Here is a 21,882-nt window from a genome sequence, read left to right on the forward strand (position 1 = left end):
AATTGCTGTGTCCTTATTACACCGCAATGTGAGTATATAGTGCACATCCGTCTGCAAGGTTAACCCAATGTCGACAAAAGAATTACTGAAGTGACTTTTGTTTTGATGTGTTTGCAGCTACTTCTACCACTATTATTATTATTATTTTTTTCAGGATCTTTAATTTTTATTATCATTCCATCAAGTGTCTAAACAATGTATAGTTCATAATAACATATACTTTATGACCATTAGTCAATATTATCCACAACAACCGATAAATCATTAAACTTCAAATAAAGATTTCCAGTTATGCCATCTGATATCAAAAGCATTGTTCTTACAATTAGTTTGATACATAAACTTTTCTTTTAGATAAAAATTCTTTAGATCAATTTTACCATAGCTAAAGGAAGGTTTCTCTTTTTTAACCTTACTTTTGTAAACAAAAAACTTCAGAACCAGAAGGATGTTATTAAACACATAGTCTTTGTACAAATAATTTCCAAACAGAACAAGCTCTTTACTAACTGCAATATTGATATTCAATTTGATTTGAACCTGGTTTTAAAATCCCTCCATACTTTCTGGGTGTAGCCGCATTCCCAAAATGAATCATCTGCCACACCACAAAAAGTGCACAATGGATCATTGGTTTTGCCAAATTTAACCTTGAGAGTATTTGTCCCTAAAATTCTGTTAAGAAGACGAAATTGGAACCAACGAAGCTTCACCTCAGAAGTACAATTCCAGTTGTATGAACACACATTATACCAATCTACTTCAGAAAGAAGTGGGGACAAGAGCATGTTCCATTTGTGAATACATCTATATTGGACCTTAGGCCTATTATTTGTTAATAAAATAATATAAAACCCTTTACACCCTTTTGGATCCATAGAACAGTTTTTATGTGAAAGCCTTGAAATGGTAGTGCAGGAGAATTATTTCTCTGGCCAAAAAGATCAGAAAAGGATTTCTCTATTGCCTTTTCAATACCATGCAAGTGAAAAAAATTTGTTCTCACATCATATTTTGTATAAATCTCATCAGCAGATAAGAACTCACCCTTTGAGTTTATCAGATCGTTAACATATAATATACCATGTCTTTGGCAATCTACAAAATGCATATATTACCCACCCTAATGTTTCATTGTGCCAAATACTGGAACTTAAAACATCATGAATATTTTGGGGATTGAGCGCAACGGTGAAATCCTTCCAGGCTGAATAAACACTTTTCCAAAAGGTATTTTTACTTTCTTTAATAACTCTATCCCAATATGTACCAGAAGAGTAATCAAGATTACAATTAGGAGTATTCACTTTATATAAATTATACACCTTACTGTCAATGTTGTTTTTAAGCAATCTACGAATCCAAGTAATCTTAAGTGCCTTCTCGAAATGTTCAAATTGAATCATGCCAGCACCACCTTTTGTAACGGGAAGCGCCATTTGATTTATACTGATCCTATCAACTTTACCTCCCCATACAAAGTTATAAAACTTGGAATTAATCTCCTTGATAATTTCTTTACTTGGGGTTGGAAGTGAAAGAACGAGATGGTTCAATTTTGGCAACAAAAGGGATTAAACCACAACCCTTCTACCTAAAGCTGTCAGAAACTTCTTTGACCAGTGGTGAATTTGTTTTGTAATAGCTTGCATAGTAGTAACATAATTTACATTCACAATAACATCCAATTGTGTACACAATGTTGCCCCAAGATAACTGAATATATTATCTCCAACCCAAGATAATTTATCATTCCTACATAAAACATCATCACTACCTTTTTTTGATCATATCCAAACAGCACTAGTTTTATCCATGTTAATTTTCAAACCAGATACATTATGGAAATTTTCCATAAGCTTGAAAGTTTGTGAAAGAGAATTTTTAGTGCCATCTAAAATAATAGTTGTGTCATCGGCATATTGTAAAACTTTATATTCCATATCACCTATGGTAATACCCTTAATATCCACACAATTATTAATGGTTATGTTTAAAATCTGAGAACACAGAAGAAAAATATAAGGTGAAAGACCATCCCCTTGACGGCATCCCGATTTAATAAAAAAAAAAAAATCGGGTCATGTGGCCATTGACTAAGACTGAAGATTGTGCATTTTTGTAAAAAACTGAGATCCATCTTTTAAAGCCTTCCCCAAAATTAAACAAATCTAGCGTTTTGAAAATAAATTCATGTGAAACTGAGTCGAATGCTTTTTCAAAATCAATTAAAAGTAAGAGACCTGGAATATTATTTAACTCGGTGTAACTCATAATATCGTAAACCTGTCTTATATTCTCCCCAATGAATCTACCTGCCATAAACCCTGACTGATCAGAACTAATCAAATGAGGTAAAACTTGCTTTAACCTGTTGGCAATACATGATGATGCAAGCTTGTAGGATACATTACAATAGGAGAGAGATTGGACGCCAGTTTTTTAAGAGATGGCGTGGCTTTTGCCCTTTTGGAGGCAATTGTAATTATACCACGTCTTTGTGTGATTGAAAGACAACCAGTATCATAGGATTCATTCAGTGACCTTCATAAAAACCATGAGAGATCGTTAAAAAACACTTTATAGAATTCAACAGTATAACCATCTAAACCAGGACTCTTATTATTTACTCATCTTTTTTGAGGGCACTTAGAAGTTCCTCATGCTGAATTGGGCCACCAAGACCCTCACTTTGTTCATCATGTAAACAAGTAAAATTATCAGTTTTTACAAAGTCTTGAAACATAACATCATGGGTATTTCTTGTATCATACAACTTTTTGTAAAAGCCAGTTTCATCTAAAATGGCCTTGTTGGTAAATTTACGAGTACCATCCTAGCCATTTGACCCTGGACCGCAACATGGCCCCCTCCATCTTTGTTTTACGCAAAGATTCAAGCTCGTTATTTTTGTCTTTGAAAAACTATTATTATTTTGTGTTTGGTTGTAGGAGAGGATGAAATAAACTACTGAAGGTTTAGCAATCGGTACGGTTGAAGGTGATATAAAGTACCGGTATTTAAGAAATTCGTTGGAAAAAAAAGGGTATAGGTTCCGCAACAAGAGCTGACTCGTGCATGGGGTGGGAGTTGCTATGCGAAACTTCAAAATCTAAACGAGCATGGTGGTTCAATTTTGAAAGTGCCATATTCGCCCACGCCATCAGATGTCTTATTGGTTGGGGGGGGATAGGACAATTGAAAAAAACTTTTTATCTACGCCTTAGTGATATTGAAAAATGACGAATTAAAGAACTTATCAACAAGCTTACTAACTCATAGTCATCATCCATGCATTTATGAATTGCGCCATCTATATGCTCACACATAGTTGTGGCACAGATGGGGAAGGGTAGCACATTAGCCTGTAGTTTAGAAGGGAAGAAGTGGGGAGGGTGCCCGGTTGAACAGATAAACGGGAAACTTACTTTGCTTCTAAAGCCAGGGCAAAGACGGCAGCTGCCTCTGGTGCCGCAGCCGAGGTGCCAGAGTGGGCTAAGGTACAGTTACCGTAGAGGTCGGTGGTAGCCTATAAATGAGAAATACATATTCTATTTTATTTTCAATTTTGCAAAATACCAGATGCATTACTATTTCTGCATAATTTTCGATTTTTGCTTGATGTTGAATGTTATATTTTGCCAAAACATCAACAACGACAAAGCAAATTCATTGTTTGTTTTTTGCTGTGTGGTTTCTATGGACACCTATGAACAACACTGTTCTTATCACTTTAACAGAAAGTAGAAAACATGAAAAAAGCTGCAGCCCATCAAAATACATCAAAGATTGACCATTTTACAAGACTTTTCTTAATTCTAGTTTAATTTATGAAGAAACATTTTAGCTCATTACGCACATTGATGATGTAATAGGGAGTGACTGCCGAACTTTCTGTTATGTTATTCTTTTGTTTTAACAACCTGTAGCCTATCAGATGTTTTTGAAATATTGAATTGTCTTCCTTGAAAAGAGGAACATCGCATTATTCAAATGATATATGTGGGCTTGTAATTATGGGTTAACTAATTATCGGCTAAAAGAAATTTTGATGATCACAAACACTCCACGGCATAGCTTGCACATGTTGTTTTGTTTTTTGTTGCTTGGTTTTATTAAGGAGAAGGCAACGGTAGCTCGGGTGCTTTCTATTGAACAGACTTATGACACTGAAACTGTCGAGCTTTGGTAGACCCACTCTTTCCCCCCCCCCCCCCCGCTCGTCGCACAAGTCTAGAAATATCAAATGAAGCCTACAAACTAACAGATACTGATGCAATCGGAAAATCTCCACGATCGGAGGAATACAGTAATATTTGTCTCCGGCTACCCATAACAATGGAGACTCTTAAGGATATCAGTGGGACGAATAGGATGAAATCATCTCATTCTTACCACTCCCGCCTCTGGATGTCTGTTTCGACCATTACTGAAGGTAGATGCGAGCGTTGACGAACACGATTCGTCGTAAAGAGCCGTGCGTCCGTCATTAATGGCGGAGTTGATGGAAATAGTCCACATACTGGAGGCGTAACCATCACAGTTACAGTCGTCAGTCGGTCCTCCATCTCCGGAAGCCCAAACATAGATGGAGCCTTTACCACCACGTCCCTGTGGATACAGAAAAAAGCAGTCTCCCATTCAATGCAAGTAAATTGAGTGGGTAGGAGATTGGGGGTGGGGTGGAGGGGGGGGGTGTGGGGGATTTAGACTACCGGGTATTTTATTCTTCCCTTGAACTGAATTGACTGTAATTCTATAACATTTTTTAAACATGATTATTGTAGTGCGCATGCGCGCTACAATATTGGGATTCCTAGCCCGCTCCATCATCTACATGGCTGGCTGGTGAATGCCAGCTGAACATGCACTCTTCATAAAACTCTCAATATTTATAGGTTGGCCACGCAGGCAAAAATCTAGACTCAGATTTGGATATTCCGTATGTTCGTAAAAATATCGCTAACTATAGGAGAGGATACAGTATAACGTTAAAAGGTTGTTCAATTTGACCAATCAGTGTCAGGGCTCTGTGTATACTCTGTTACGTCCGAAACACATGATTCGATAGAGTTGGACGGGTCACGTAAAAAGCACTGTTTATAAACATTACACAATATAGACTAGCTTTGGTGTACGTTAAAGAACCACACGTCGAACTTGCTTCTTCGTGACCGAAATAACTTCCAAAGGGTTGTTGTAAAAAATATCCCTGCATTGAATATTAACAACAACTTACTAACTTTTACCTTCACCACGCACTACAATGGCAAGTGTTTGAATACAAATACAGTTGTTCTAGTTTTTTGTGTGTGGCAGATTTCGCTCATTTGAACGTGCTGCTTCAATAACACGAGGACTGGGCTTATTATATATTGCAATAAGATGGTGGATATGTTTATGGACAGCGCCATCTATTATCGAATTATTTCGGATGAAAGGGTTTCTTCTCTGGAAGATCAAAAGGGATATTAAAACGGTGCAAGAATTATTATTATGTTATTATTATTATTATCATAATTATCATATATATATATATATATATATATATATATATATATATATATATATATATATATATATATATATATATATATATATATATATATATATATACACACACACACACACATACACCCATACTTACACACAAAGTACATATAAAGTATAGTGCATTAGGTAATACAGTAGAAGTAAATCCGTTATATACACACTTTGTTAACCCCCTCAGCGATGGCATTGAGAGTAAGATCACGTGGTCCATCTACAGTGCGACCATTATCCTGAGGTCCCCAGCTAGCACTGTAAATATCAATCAACTGGGGTTTATGTCTCATAGACGAGGCCTCGATGAGATCTGTCATAAAGGGTTGGTCCAACATACGGATACCTATAAGTTACAAAGAGGAAATTCAAGACATTTACGATGCCATCTTGCAACTGTATTATTGAACGCACACTGGAAGCGATTCAAACTATTTCCCATTATACTTTCCATGCATTGTTCACACGAGAAGTATGAGATACGGTATATTCCTTCCATACTGAGAAGCAGCCTCCCTTTTAAAAATATAGACATAGTTTAAGTCGTTCTTCTCTTTCCGTTTTGATGGTAGGCACAGATCCGGGAGGAGGTATAGGAGAAGGGGGGGGGCAGCACGCTTTTCATCCTCGCACAGAATCTGAAACGTATTGCTATGAGCACAAGCGATTTACCCAACAATTTAAGCCTAATTTGTTCTTTTTAAATATACCTCTGAATGCGCCATTTGACTTCTTCTATCTTCTTCTTTTTCTTTCTGGAAGAGGACTTTTATATCCCCTTTACATCCAGGAGTCGGTTTCAGAGACCCTGTATAGGGCCATACGCCCTCTTTTATCAAATCCTGGATCCTCCGCCTTTGGAAAGTTGGTCAATCATGATTACCTTGAACACATCGTTTCCTAACGTTTTGGTTTTTTTGTAAAAATTATCAAACATTCAAAGTGAGCAATTTAACAAAGTACTGACTGTCCTTGAATGTTCACTAATCGGATCATCCATCACTTACGATTTTTGAATTTTTAGATAACTATCCCATTTGGAAAAAAAAAATGAAAAAAAATGTTGAACAATGCGAAGTGATATCTACATGTAGCCTATGATATGGTAGGGTGTAACTATACCGTATATCCTACCAAGGAGAAGTTTTTCATTGCAGACGTGAAATAAGTGAAAGTTTCAATGTCGAATCTCCGTCATGACGCAGTTGTGACGTCAGATATCGCATATTGGTCACGATTTTGGTCACGATTTTATATTAGAAAACCATAATTTACTTTTCTTCTCTTTCAACTTACCTGCAACTTTGGAATTGTAAGCAATTCCAACTCCACATATCCCGTTGTCGGCGACGGCGGAGACTTCTCCGGCACATCTCGTACCGTGGCTGTTAAACCAGTCGTCTGTATAACGAGGGTACGGTAGCGCATCGTCACTGCTAAAGTCGTAACTTGCTTGCTCGTTATAATTCTCCGCCAAGTCGGGATGAAGATAGTCAATGCCTGTTTGACAAACCCATAAAATGACGCAAAATTGATGAAAGTTTGCCTTGCATCATGGAGCTTGTATAAGATACATCTCATAAACGGCAATGAACTTAAGATCCAAGGATACACACTGAGTGGGCTATATATCTGTAATGAAACCCTAAAATTCAGAATCACTCAAAAAGATTTTAGGACAATGTTTTCTTTGATGTGGAGGTGGTGGGGTGGGGGTGAGGGTGAGGGGGGGTTTGGGGTGTTATATGATTTCACCTAGTGATCTATAATATCACACGCATATTTATGACCAATTTATAATACATGACGTAATCCCGTAATCATGATTATGGCACTTACCGTCATCCATGATAGCGATTGTTACACCTTTTCCAGTGTATCCTTTGGCCCAGGCCGCTTCAACGTTCAAATCAAGACCAGGTTGGCCATCTGCTTGGCCCGTGTTTTTCTGGATAGAATACAGGGACACATATAAAGCATTAATAACTGTTTACAAAACAACTTCGGTTGATATAACACCCATATATGATAACGTATCCATGCATTACCTTTTCACAGACATATCCAAATATGTCTCCCTTTTTTCTTACGTCATAAACAGGGAACATAAGTATCATTACTATATTAGAAGTATTTTATGAATGAATGATTGTGAAGTGATTTGTTCATTCGACACTGCTATAGCCTTGTATCCTTACAGTTATATGTAGTGTAAAAGACTATAAGACGAAAGATTTGGATCAATACTGCCAGGCGCGTAGCCAAGGGGGGGGGGGCGAAGGGTGCAGCCGCCCTTCCCCCCTTGAGGATATATTAAAAAAAAAATTTAATGTTTTTATGATATCGCTAGTATTTTCAACAGAGAAACTGCTAAGATGCAACTTACAAGGCCTGGGAAGTGCCATTTCCAGCGATCTGGGAGGCATTTTCAGCCAAAATTTTCTTGTACGCTTCGCGCCAATTATGGTGGCGCTACGCTTAGATAGTTTGCAATGCCGAATCTACAGTTTCTCCCCTCCCTTGGCAAATTCCTGGCTACGCGCCTGAATACTGCCTCTGATATCAGCAGAAGGAAGTGAACTGGTTGTTAGCTTACACTATATCTGTATTCACGTCGGGTTCACGTAATTAGAAAGGATACCTCTAGCTCAGTGAGAATTTTTTTTTTCGGCTTATGAAAGAAGAACGTAAACTAAGCATCACGGCTGAACTTTTCATGCAATTCCTACATTAGGTTTTCAAGATATTGATACTAGAAAATGTCACAGTTAATACCACAGTGAAATTGCACCAAACAGGTCGGTGTGATATCACAGTAAGAAGTTGATTGGATGAACATTTTAAAATAAAATAAAAGAAAAATTACAAAATTCGTACGTCTCGCATGTCTCTTCACGGGAACATTAACACGATTATCATTTTATGTATACTATTGTACTTTCAATGAGTGCTAGCAAAAACTACCCGATAACCCCCCCCCCCTTGCTCCTCCCCCTTACCACCACTGTATTCGTATAGTATAACTATAGTACTCACCAGGTACCACTGTTTGGACAGCAGGGGGTCATTGAAGTTAGACCATGAAGCACTTTCTGGGTTGTTGTTGTTGTTGTTGTCCCTGTTTGGGTTCGCCCTCCAAACCTCATCCTTAAATAATTCCTTTAGATTCTTGAAACCTCTCTTATGACGAACGAAACCTGTTAGTTGGTTGACATTAATGATCTGAATAAAAAAAAAAAAAAAATGCAGGCTACGCAAATTGGTTTCAACTTTCCAATCGCAAAAGACCGATGTTCTGGCAATATCCTATACTTAGGCAATAGCCTATACCGACTGGTTAGCCTTTAGTGGTTAGAGCATTCGCTTATCAGCCAGAAGGTTCGGGGTTCGACTCCGGGCCGAGTCATACCAAAGACTTTAAAAATAGAACCTACTGCCAACTTCCTTGGTGCTCAGCATATAAGTATGGAGTGGGGGAATATGTGTGTCTGATCGGTAAATACGATGTAGCGCCGCCCTTTGTGGCAGCTCATCGTGTATAGTCCACAGTGACTTGAGAACGGTTATGGAATGATAATAGACAGTTGGTTATAGGCACTGCGCCATGAGCGTCTTCGGACGGATACCGGCGCAATACCAATGTACACATTATTATTATTATTAATCATTTGTGCAATTTACGGACTGGACCCTGAAATCAGCGACGGAGAGTTTAATTGGAAGGGTGTGGGATGGTGGTGGTTAAGTGTCATCATCAGAATTTCGTTCATTTCGTCACAAAATTTCGTTTATACTTGAATATTGAACAATGGCTCCCACCTGGGAAGAGACCATCCTGTAAAGTGTGACACACATGTTTCCCCCTTCAATTCCCCTTTAACCCACACGGTACCTTCCCTGGAACCATCTGAGCGACCGACATACCTTATGCTAAAATAAATCACAATTACCCCCCCCCCCCCCTCTCCCAAAGAAATAGCTAAAATGAGAAAAAGCTAAAAGAAGTATAAACCTACCACGTCAGCCCTATCCAAACTGCTACACACACACCCCGTCTCTTCAAACAAACACATCCCCAGAACACACACACACTTAAAAACAAAAACACGGTATATATAGTCACTGGTTCAAAATGTCCTAAATATTCTATAACTTATCCTATACCATAATACGGACTTCTACTCTGTTTCCCGATTGCAAAACATCGCCGCAAAGGAAGCCATAAAGGAAAAAGAAGAAGGCCCCATATACATATTAAGAAAAACACGACGATTTTAAAATGTCACCACTCTTGGTAATTGTCTCCCGAGACTATGCTAATTAGACGAGTTGCTGAGAGTGAGTTTTATACACGTCAAGGTATTGTCGACTTTGCAAATGATGTTTTGTGTAAGGGTCAATGGAGAGAACAATAGAGACTGAATGGACTATTAGATCTCTTTTTTTTTGGAAACCTTTCTATTCAGAGATTTCTTCCCCTTCGTTTTTCCTCCTGAGGCTAAAATTTTTGCTTCTCTTCGGATTGAAATTAGTAATTCAGTTCAAGGATTTCCTACTTTATGTTTTTATTTTTATGATGAATCCTATATTATTTGACATTTTAAGGGAAATATATACATACCAAACAGAATACTGTTATATTATGTAAATGTTAAACTGGAACATGAAGAATTTGTTTTAACTTTGGTACGAATTTCACTTTTTTTTCCTTTCTTTAAAAAAAAAAAAAAAACTGTTTCACCTTTAGAGACGGTGTGTCAATGAAACATAGCAGACAACGTTAAGCGCGGTTATATCAATTGGTATATAACATTGCACTAGCACATTAAGCATTACTTTGTTAGCGCAAACTTGATCATGCCGAGTATTAAGACAAAAAAAAAAGACAAAAGGGGATACGTTTAAGGTTCATCAATAGTTCGCACACGATCCCAGCCACGTCCCCGCCCCGCCCGCCCCCAATAACGCAGGATTCTTTCCAAGCGCATCTGCAATCACACTAGTCAGGTCAACTGAGATTAACGCTACCAAGTACGACATTATTTTATGGGGGATACTATATCAGAGGTAGACAATGCCCCCGAGCCAATATCATATTGCCCATGAGAAAGGTTTCAACACCCAGAACATGATACTCGTAACCCCTCCCCCCCACCGTGCCCCAGGCCAAGCCCATAAATGTTACGAGATTCTACCCTTATACGAATGTGCAGTCACGCCGTTCAGGTAAATTGATGAAAACACAACCACCTTGCCATATAGGGTTGTACCGACGATTAAAACACATAGGGTGCTTTAAGAAGCCATGTAGGTTTGTACCGACGATTCAAACACAAAGGTGCTTTAAGAAGCCATGTAGGTTTGTACCGACAATTAAAACACATAGGGTGCTTTAGGAAGCCATGTAGGTTTGTATCGACAATTAAAACACATAGGGTGCTTTAAGAAGCCATGAAGGTTTGTACCGACTATTAAAACACATAGGGTGCTTTAAGAAGCCATGTAGGTTTGTACCGACAATTAAAACACATAGGGTGCTTAAAGAAAATAGAAGACGGTTCGCTCGTTCTACTGAACACCGAAGTTTACACACCAATATGATAGAAATATTCACAGCTGCTGGGATTACCCTATGCTCAAATCTTTGCTGTGAGGCCAACCAAAGGTCAAAGCTTCATGAACAAAAAAAAGTTGGATGTCTAATTTATCTTCCTTTGCATAACTTTCGAGGCAAATGTTTATGGTAAGATAGCTCAGGGTAAAGGTTTTGATAAATTTTTCTTTGCTATTTTGGGAGCGGGGCGTATAACGTGTGACCTCTCTCATTCTCATGACACGTCAAACGGGATAAGCCCTACACAGCCCCTTCCTCCATTCTGGGGTATATATGATGCTTATACAATTACAGTATCTATGAACCAAACATATAGTAGCCGTTTCTATTCATAGCAGTTTAAATTTCTCGACGGTATACGTATATATATATATATATATATATATATATATATATATATATATACATAGACTGACAGGTATAAAAATATAGATTGAAACAATGTTTCAGAATGATATATAACTTATCCATGGTTAATGGTGTAAACCTACATCTTGGTCGGATTCTAGAAGCTGGTGATGTTCGACACTCCGTCTGCTTCGGTGACTATCCAAATCTCTCCGAACGAAGTGATGCAGATTTTCAGCTGCGTCGAGTACCTGATAGAGAAAAAATATGCAAGAATTTTGTTCTTAAATGTTGATCCTGTGATATGAACTGTCTAGAGTATCATTCTGAGTAGATGTCGGACTATATATAGATAAAAATAAATCCCAGTATTGAGCAGATAAAGATAAACCCCATTCTTGAGTAGATAAGATAAACCCCAGTCTTGAGTAGATAAGATAAACCCCAGTCTTGAGTAGATAAAAATAACCCCGAGTCTTGATGATATAAAGATAAACCCCAGTCTTGAGCAGAAAAATATAAAACTCCAGTCGTTAGTAGATAAAGATAAAACTCCAGTCGTGAGTAGATAAAGATAACCCCCAGTCTTGAGTATATAAAGATAAACCCCAGTCTTGAGCAGATAAATATAAATCCCCAGTCTTGAGTAGATAAAGATAAACCCCAGTCCTGATAATATAAAGATAAACCCCAGTCTTGAGCAGATAAAGATAAACCCCATTCTTGAGTAGATAAACATAAACCCCAGTCTTGAGTAGATAAAGATAACCCCCAGTCTTGAGTAGATAAAGATAAACCCCAGTCTTGAGCAGATAAATATAAAACCCCAGTCTTGAGCAGATAAATATAAAAACCCAGTCTTGAGTAGATAAATATAAAACCCCAGTCTTGAGTAGATAAAGATAAAACTCCAGTCGTGAGTAGATAAAGATAACCCCCAGTCTTGAGTAGATAAAGATAAACCCCAGTCCTGATAACATAAAGATAAACCCCAGTCTTGAGCAGATAAAGATAAACCCCATTCTTGAGTAGATAAACATAAAACCCCAGTCTTGAGCAGATAAAGATAAACCCCAGTCTTGAGTAGATAAAGATAAACCCCAGTCTTGAGTAGATAAGTATAAAGCCCAGTCTTGAGTAGATAAAGATAAACCCCAGTCTTGAGTAGATAAAGATAAACCCCAGTCTTGAGTAGATAAATATAAAGCCCAGTCTTGAGTAGATAAAGATAAACCCCAGTCTTGAGTCTTGTAATCAAAGTGGGCTATATATATGCTTGATTTCTCTGCTATGAAAGCGTGTTCAATACTCAAATATACTATGATAGCATACCGGCGCGATGGTGGGGAGTAACCCTTTCCATACGTTATTCATCATGCTTTGTGAACAGTTCAGTATTAAGTCTCAACATTTGGATACGTTTTAGATATTTTCGTCATCACAAGAGTATAAGCAACTTTGAAAGATGTATGAAAGTAAGCGGTAATGTTGATGGTCAGTATAAACTATTCAGTTATTCTCACGTTTCTTTTAAAATAAATCTCGATTTGATAACAAAACATTCAGAACCAGACTATCGCCGATACCCTTGTCTTCTCTTAAAAGACAACAGGCAAAATGGAAGATTAAAATCATGGTTGATAGAGTTTATGCGGATTTAAGAAAAGATCTTTGTAAGACACACCCCACTCGAGTATACATTCAGGTGAGCCATTTCATTGGTGAGTGAAATCATGAGATGCCAGATATGCCCAGTTTAGATCATTTTGGTATAGTTGCATTTACTCACACATAGCGCCATCGTTTATGCTTGATATTATACCATCGAAGATTGAACATAAACGTTTCATAAGTATAAGTTTTTTTTTATGGCAAAGTATAACATTGTTTATTTGTGTTTAAACAAAAACAATTGTGATAAAATCCAAATCTGTAACAGATTTGTTAACCAATATTGAACCATTTTGCTATCAGTTGCTAAACGCTTTAGATGTTTTCCCCTTGATTTGCCTTTGAAGTTTATTAGTGACACCTAACCATACATTACGTATGTTTAGTTCACGATAGGCTGCAATTTATACATCCACTATCGGTAATGGACAAAATATAAGGTTTCAGATACAAAAGGGAAGATTTACGCGACACGATTCCTGGGTGAAATATTGCCCGCTAGCACTACATAACAGCTGTTGGCTAATTTTGCTTAAAGGTCAAGAGTTATGCATTAGCAGGTATAGTGTGCTGAACCAAAGACGTTGTCATGACAACAGTTCAGGCAATGTGCAGATTGTAAGGTTTCCTAATTTATTTTAAGCTACTCTGCGTATTATGTTGCAATCTCAAACAATCTCTTAAAGGTGCAAACAGTGTTTGTGAAATCTTTCAATTCTATTGCGTTATGAAATATTTTATACAGTGTAAAAAAATGTCAGAAATGGTCTCATCTTATAATTAATCACAACAAAAAAAAACAGAAGAAAAATTTAGAAGAACTTTAGCAGATTAATTAAGTGAATGGCCGTGATCCTTTCTTTTGATACCAAAAATTCGAAGAAAAATGTTTGCAGGTATAATTACAGGCTGTATAGGCTGTCGCCGTGTAATCTTTGCAAGAAAGTAAATTTGTTCTCCGGCTTGCGCTCCTTCCTTTTAAATAATCATAACTAATAATTAAATCATTTACGTATATGAATAATGGAAAACTAACTGAGAAGTGTTTAATCTCCCTTTTGCAGTTGCGAACGTTTGACTTGTCTTTGGCTTTGCATGGGTAATGATATAATGACAAAGTAGAACAGCGTGGGCGAAGTGGGTAAAAATGGATAAAATGGGTAAGGTATAGACTGGTAAATGTTGATGAAATATTTATTCGGAGGAAGCTATTAAATAAACGCGAGAATGCCTACAAAATTGTCGGCTGTACGTTCTCATCATTCTGGACTAAGATTCTCAGGAAATACACCTCTTTCGATAGACAAAGTGGCAATTGTGTAACTCGTATCTAACTTTTACCTTCAAACATGTTCTATATTTGCTTAAGAGTACAATGTTTCATCCATTTTACCAAATGTGATTAAACTAAGACATACGTTATAGGTAAGTACTAAGTAGTGAATTTAAACAAACATGATTTTTTTATTACTTGTCAAATGAAAAAAGGAATCAGAAACTTTCAAAGACCTTACTTTCTCATTTTATTTTAAAGATTTTGTGGACATTATATATTGACTTTTTGTCCGACCATTAGTCACACTACCAGTAAACTGCATTTGTATATATATATATATATATATATATAAATATATATATATATATATATATATATATATATATATATATATATATATATTAATTATGAATCTTGCGCATCTCACGAGGGTAAAATTTCACACTTCTCTGGCATATCTGAAGAGTTTCTTCAGAAGAAAAGCTTCATAAAGCGTATTATATTTACAATATTGAGTGTATAATGACCATTAGGAAAACGGCTTCGATTTCAAACCAAGGTTTACCCCTATATACCTCTTCAATTAATTCTTAAACAAAGAAAACGTGATCTAAAGATATAATAAATGCTCTTAGTGAATTATAAAAAAGTGATACAAATACGACGAATGGACTGTTATTGATTTCATTTACATAAAAGGTCGTGATTACTGATAAGAATGGGCGTTATACATGGGTTACTATATACGACAAAAATGAACGGGACTAGGAAACATTGTCCTTTGTTAAAGTGTACCTAGTTATTGAAGGCTTACAGTTCCTTAAATTGGCGTGCACAAGGGGTGTGAAAAGTGTGGGGTTGGGGGGTGGGTGGGAGGGACATGCCCCCATTTTTTTTTTGCTGGGAAAGACCCCCAGAGACACCCCTACATGAGAAGTCTGCTTCAAAGACTCAATACTGCAGCCCCCCCCCCCACCCCTTCATTTGTTATAAGCCTTGATTCGTCTCTGGTCCTTCTGTAAAGGTTCAAGCTCCTACCTAAACCAGTCAGGGAAATTCTGAAGAAAAAAAAAGCTAGCAAAAAAAGAATATCACATTTGTCAGCATCACAAGAGTTCCAGCGGTATGAGAAAGAAGGATTCGGAAATGATATACGGTATTATAGAATACATTACATGAATAAACCAACGCAGTAATTAATGACAGAAACAACAGAAAAAAAAGTACTAAACAACAATCCTGACAAAAGAAAGGCGAAACGTTGGATTCGGGTCGCGTCGCTACAGGATTGCTTGCTTTATTCCTAACTGCCTCAGGCTATACTGGTTCAAATCATCTTCTTCTTCGAATCACGAAATCAAGACACCTCTTTTGCTCGCTCAGATAATCATTATGCAATCGTCTACATATTCGCTGCCTGCTTAGGGTTTGGATTCTTCCCAAAGAAGAAAAAAAAACCCTGAATATAAACACAAATCTATAGTGTTAAAATTCTCTACAGAGCGAGCGTTCATTTTCGCAACAATGAACGCTCGGCGACGCTATTATTCTTTCAACTTAAAAGTGTAGGTTTACGTTTTTCGCCCATCTATTGGCATCTTTGTTTGGGGAAACAGACATTTTAGTATAGAATAATAATTATATAATAGGAAAATAAAATAGAAATGATAATGTCCTAACTTATGCCTCAGATATGCTATAAAGTCCAACAAGAGTCAGTCATATTCCAAAATCAACAGACAGTTTACTATAAACGACCGCCAAATTATTCCCCGTTTTACCTATTAACCCTCCCACCCCCACCCCTCGCCTGCTCCACCTCTCTCTCTCTCTCTTAGTTTCTCTTAGGGTCAGACCCTCCAGAAAAGTACTTTTGTAACATCACTTGCTAAAGTTTGGGGTAAGCACTGATGAATGTCATCTTATAAATGAGAAAAAAATATGTCAAGATTTGATTGAAACAATATACCTGTTATAGTTATCGAGTATAATTATCACGTAAACTATAGCAGTAATTGCTTCATATCTATATTTATGTTATTTGTAACGTTTCTATTGATATCATTTCTCCTCTATTGTTATACAACTAAGGTTATCGATATAGTCCAAAGAGTGACCCCCCCCCCCAAAAAAAACCCGAGGATGTTTCACACTACTGGTATTTAATATGGAGAAGTATATAGGCATGTTCACAGGTATCAACCAAATTATAAATAGCTTGAGTTTAGTCACGTGCAAGGCAGAAAAAGTCTTTAAATTACATTGGCTATAGTCTGTGTATATTAACATACATTTTAATACCAACCAAGAATACAATACAAATCATCATTATTAATTACTATATTAATACAATGTATTTTATCATTAGATAATATATTAATACAATCAAATACGTTCTTAATATTTATTTAAAGTATATTTTTTTATTGTATATTATATACTGACTAAAATGAACCAATTAGTAAGCCTATATATTCGAGTTAAAATGTAGTGAGTGTTAATTTCTAAACGGCGTTCACAATAAAGGTAGCAGTTCCACATTTCCGCATTTCTCGTGTACATCCTTTCGTGTTTTATTTGAAATTTCTCTTAACAAATATTATTTTTATTTATAAATAAATATAAGAAAGTAGTAAACAAGCTAAAATAAGTTAAAGGAACGAACGACTCCAAATGAATTATCCACATATAAGCAAAACTAAAATGGTTGCCAACTTATGTTAATATTTCAGTTGTAATGTTTAACAGTTCCATATGTTCCCTATACGTAAAATGGTGTGAACTGCAAATACAGACTGCTAAAATTATAGCTAATCTTTGTAGGTGTTACATTCTATTACGTAATGTGATATAAATATACCGGAGGTTCATAGTCAAGGTGTGTAACCTTTACAAGCGCAGTCCTCTGTATTTCATTGAGAGTCGACGTCAATGCAATAATTTAAACAATTTAAACAGTAGATTTTCCAGATAATCGAGAGAGACTCGCGCGGTACGAATCTGTAGAAATCCACACTGAAAACTGATACAGTGGTTTAAAATGTATGAATTTGCGAGTCGAAAGTTAAATTGGGCGTCGAGTCCGTACTGAAGCATAAACATGTTTAATGGCGGCAGTTCAAATCAACTTTGAAAGCACCATTCAAGGGATGTTATGTTATGTTCAATATTACAATGAAGATCAGAATGTTTCACGTCGAGAAGAATTAATGTACAAATTGTAATGATACGGAGGGAAAAAGAGAATTGTCTCTCACCATTTATCGGCAAAAGCTTTCGCTTGTCGCCTTTAACATAATATGGGCTTATGTCTGCAAAACATAATATGTATGTATGTATGTATGTATGTATGTATGTATGTATGTATGTATGTATGTATGTATGTATGTATGTATGTATGTATGTATGTATGTATGTATGTATGTATGTATGTATGTATGTATGTATGTATGTATGTATGTGTGTGTGTGTGTGTGTGTGTGTGTATGTATGTATGTATGTATGTATGTATGTATGTATGTATGTATGTATGTATGTATGTATGTATGTATGTATGTATGTATGTATGTATGTATGTATGTATGTATGTATGTATGTATGTATGTATGTATGTATGTATGTATGTATGTATGTATGTATGTATGTATGTATGTATGTATGTATATATATATATATATAAATATAAATATTTATATATATATATATATATGTATATATATATATGTTGATATGTATATATGTTGATGCATGTTTGTTACTTTTGTGTGGTCTAACCAGCAATGCTGTGAGATGTATTATATCACATTACTGATGTGTTGTCAAACGGTGCCGCCGGCAAAGAGATGTTTTATGCTACATTACTTTGCTGTTTTGCAAATGGTGTAGAGAAATTGTTTGCGGTACATTCCTATGTATTGTCAAAACTGCATGTACAGAGAGATGTCGTCTGTATGCCATATTTCCTTTCTGTTTTCAAACAGTAAGTGATATGTCTGACTGCACAGTACTGTATGGTATTGTCAAAAGATACAAAGACATTTATATATATATATATATATATATATATATATATATATATATATATACATATATAAAGATATTTATATTTATGCTTCATTACTGTTCTGTTTTCAAAGAGCGCAGAGAGATTTATTTCCGGTACATTACTGAATTGTCTTGAAACGTCACGCAGAGAGGTCGTTTTGCTAAGTTACTGTATGATGTTGTCAAACGACAAAGGGAGATGTCTACGTTCTACATTTACTTTAGTGTTGTCAACTTACGGTACAGATATATGTCTTTATAATACATTAATGTTCGGTTGCAAGCAGTCTTAGTGGCTTAGTGGCTTAGTGTCTTATGTGGCTGTCTTATGTTATTCCCACAACATTCCATAACCGTTAACCGTTAACCCCACCAAGAAGGAACGATTAAATTAAATTGGCATAAGATATGAATACTTTTATATGACTCAGATGATTTCTGGAAAAGCCCCCAAAAAAAAAGAAAATGAAAAGGAAGAAGGACAAACGACAACTTTAACATCAATAAAAACAATTGTGGCAAATACAACAGCAACGATGACACATTATGCCCAGTTCTATAGGGGATTCTATATTAAACTATATATGTTCCCCAGTTTTATTCATATATTCAGCGTCAAGTTTCTATGACCTTCACACACGATAGCGCGGTATCACGATCTTTTACCCTGAGTGACACCTGGTAAAGACTGGATGACAGCGAACCAATCAATGTGATTACTGCATAGTCTCAGTACCTCTTCCAGAAGTAACAGCAGGTAATTCAGCCAAGATCAAGAGAAATCACGTCTTTATTATCGTAACATATATTACAAGAAGAAAGGAATGAAATGGGCTTTAACATAGTTGGTTGAAGTTGGAAGACGTATTGGCAACAATTTTGATCACATTCTATCAAGGTTTAGCTGACAATAACGTAAAAACCAAAAAGAAAAAAAATTGTTATTGAATTTCTATTCTCTCTCTCTCTCAACCAGTCATTATTTGATAACCTAAAGATTAACAACCATACTCGAGGTTTATGACACATTCGCAGCCGGCAAGTTATGTTTTCTTTTCATTTCCTTAAAGCGTTAACAGTCCAAACCAATCATAATCCAACTCTGAGCCCTTTACATGGATTAGAACATCTACTTTAAAAGGCTGTGCAAAAAATGATTCCTCGTGACGTGCAGCAGCAGCTGGTGGCTTATATCTTTGTTCATATTATCCTCAGAACAATTCTAGGTTTTACTGACAAAAAACGAAAACAACAACAACAATATTGTCGCAACTAGAATGCAATTTACCACGAAAGAGCTAATAGAAGTTCATATTGTAACTTACTAACTGCATGACTAAGTGTATATTTGCCCAAATACACATGGCAATTTTGCCCGATAGATGGCGCAACATGATCCTGTGGCTTTCCAGACTTGTAATTATAGGCCTACGTGTACGGCCCAGCCATAGCTATAGTAGATGTTTGAGCGGCGCATATACACAGATGAAGGCGGCTGGAACTTTATAAAGAAATTTATATATTTTTGCAAATACTGCGATCATATCTGGATTTATGGTTCCAAAGCGAAGACTATACAATTTTGTCCAGGTACAAACTACGAAAATATCGCATTACAAACTGTGGCATGAATTATAATGCCATTATAAACAACAATGCATCCTTTGTAATTGTGTTTCTTGAAATGTATGCTCAATCTCCTTCGATCTCTGGAACTAATTCTTTGGACACATACAAATGGGTTATTTAAACATATATGACAGTGACTATAATGGGTTGTCTCTCTGCTTCACATTATATTGTGAATTGTAATGTAATTAAAGTCCCGATTGGAGTCGACGCTCCGACCTAATTGACATCCGGAGACAGTGACATGTTTTCCAAACAATATCCACCACTGAGCGTCGATGTTCAAAGAGTATAGCTATTTTTGTCGAAACTCATTAACAGTGTAAACCAACACAAGGTTTATTGAAAAAATTAGGAAAAAAATACAAATATTTCTTACTTTTAAGTGTCCTAAAATGTTAGATGTGGTCCACGCCTGCTCCTATTCTTCTGGTTACACAACGTTGAACCTATTGATTGCCATATTGTGACTTTCATGGACGTTTTAATGGTTTTGAATACTGTATAACAAAACCTTAGAAAGAGATGAGAATTTTTGGATTCGTCTGAGTGAAGATACGACGGAAAGGGTGCTCGAAGACTGAGGCGTGCCAGGGAAGCTTCCATTAATTTTGTATTCAGTTCTCATTTATTCATTCTTAACTCAATTGATAACTCAGTCAAACATTGCCCTAGAGATTATGATCGTTCATCTGCATCTAAGAGTTATCTTGTCTCTGGCAAAACTTCCCTAGGTAATTTCTTGTCTTTCCATATATGTGAAGAAATTCCCTATCAGCCTCGCTCCCCCCCCCCACCCCCCAAAATGTCGATTTGGGTATGGCTGAAAGCGTGACTTTAAGGGAGTATCTGTATTTCACGAGAGCTATATGTCTTTATTCACGAGTGCATGCATGCCGTGTCCGTAACCTCTCGCTGTTTTAGAAATGCAGTGACTGTCCATATGGATCTTAACAATGCGTGTTCTTAACGATTTCTTCAGCAACTAAGTAACGAGCAATTGACGTTTGTAACACACGTCACACGTAGAAGAATAACTATAACCTTGCAAAGCAATGGTTGCGACCGGCTTGTATACGGAACCTTCTTAGCTAATGGGCGATGTGCTTTATATGATTAAACTGTTAAAAGGTGGCGTTATTACATTATTCTTCGTCGAATGGACATGATAAAAAAGAATACAGACACAAACCTAATCAAAACCATAGCTAAAGAGAGACAGAGAGACAGAGAGAGAGACAGAGAGGTGGAGAGCGATTCAAGTGTGACCTTTCATCTTGTCATGCTCAGTTACGCATGAATGATCTTTGACATTTCAACGTTTCCTGTGTAGAACAACATATGGTTACATCTTCATAAGATAGCATATGGTATATGAATTATTTCAAGTTGTAGAGAGTAATAATCTTTTGAAACTCATCACTTTTCCATACTTTCTATTTATAAATGATCTGTCGCTCAAAAGCAAAGAAGGATAGTATGTAAATCTGATAACAAATCAGCCATTATGAGCAAGTTTACACCATTTTTGTTTACAGAATCCTAAAATGTTTTGCTTTTCTCTGTGTTTTGGTGAGTGTGTAAATGATAATGTATACGTCAGCCGGTGTGTGAACCGTGAAATGTTCCCTCTCCTATTACAATCAAATTATTAAAAGTGCAGATATATTGAAATTGTGTTACGTCAACTTGCCACAACTCATGTTAAATATCAATATAAAGCCTATCGGCAAACAATGATTCGACGCCATGTATT

The 21,882-nt window shown here is 36.4% G+C and overlaps 1 protein-coding gene across 1 annotated transcript in view; it reads right to left on the reverse strand.

Annotated features, from left to right (window-relative positions):
• Positions 1-21,882, reverse strand: part of LOC139970988 (neuroendocrine convertase 2-like) — a 31,343-nt gene that overhangs the window by 5,188 nt on the left and 4,273 nt on the right. Inside the window, exons 2-8 of the mRNA XM_071977107.1 lie at positions 11,650-11,757; positions 8,581-8,766; positions 7,384-7,492; positions 6,841-7,044; positions 5,715-5,890; positions 4,396-4,611; positions 3,429-3,529 (exon numbers count right to left, since the gene is read on the reverse strand). Coding sequence (XP_071833208.1) covers positions 3,429-3,529; positions 4,396-4,611; positions 5,715-5,890; positions 6,841-7,044; positions 7,384-7,492; positions 8,581-8,766; positions 11,650-11,757 — 1,100 coding nt within the window. The remainder of the gene's footprint in view (positions 1-3,428; positions 3,530-4,395; positions 4,612-5,714; positions 5,891-6,840; positions 7,045-7,383; positions 7,493-8,580; positions 8,767-11,649; positions 11,758-21,882) is intronic.

This window comes from Apostichopus japonicus, chromosome 8 (assembly GCF_037975245.1).
Source record: "Apostichopus japonicus isolate 1M-3 chromosome 8, ASM3797524v1, whole genome shotgun sequence".
In the NCBI taxonomy this organism is placed as follows: Eukaryota; Metazoa; Echinodermata; class Holothuroidea; order Aspidochirotida; family Stichopodidae; genus Apostichopus; species Apostichopus japonicus.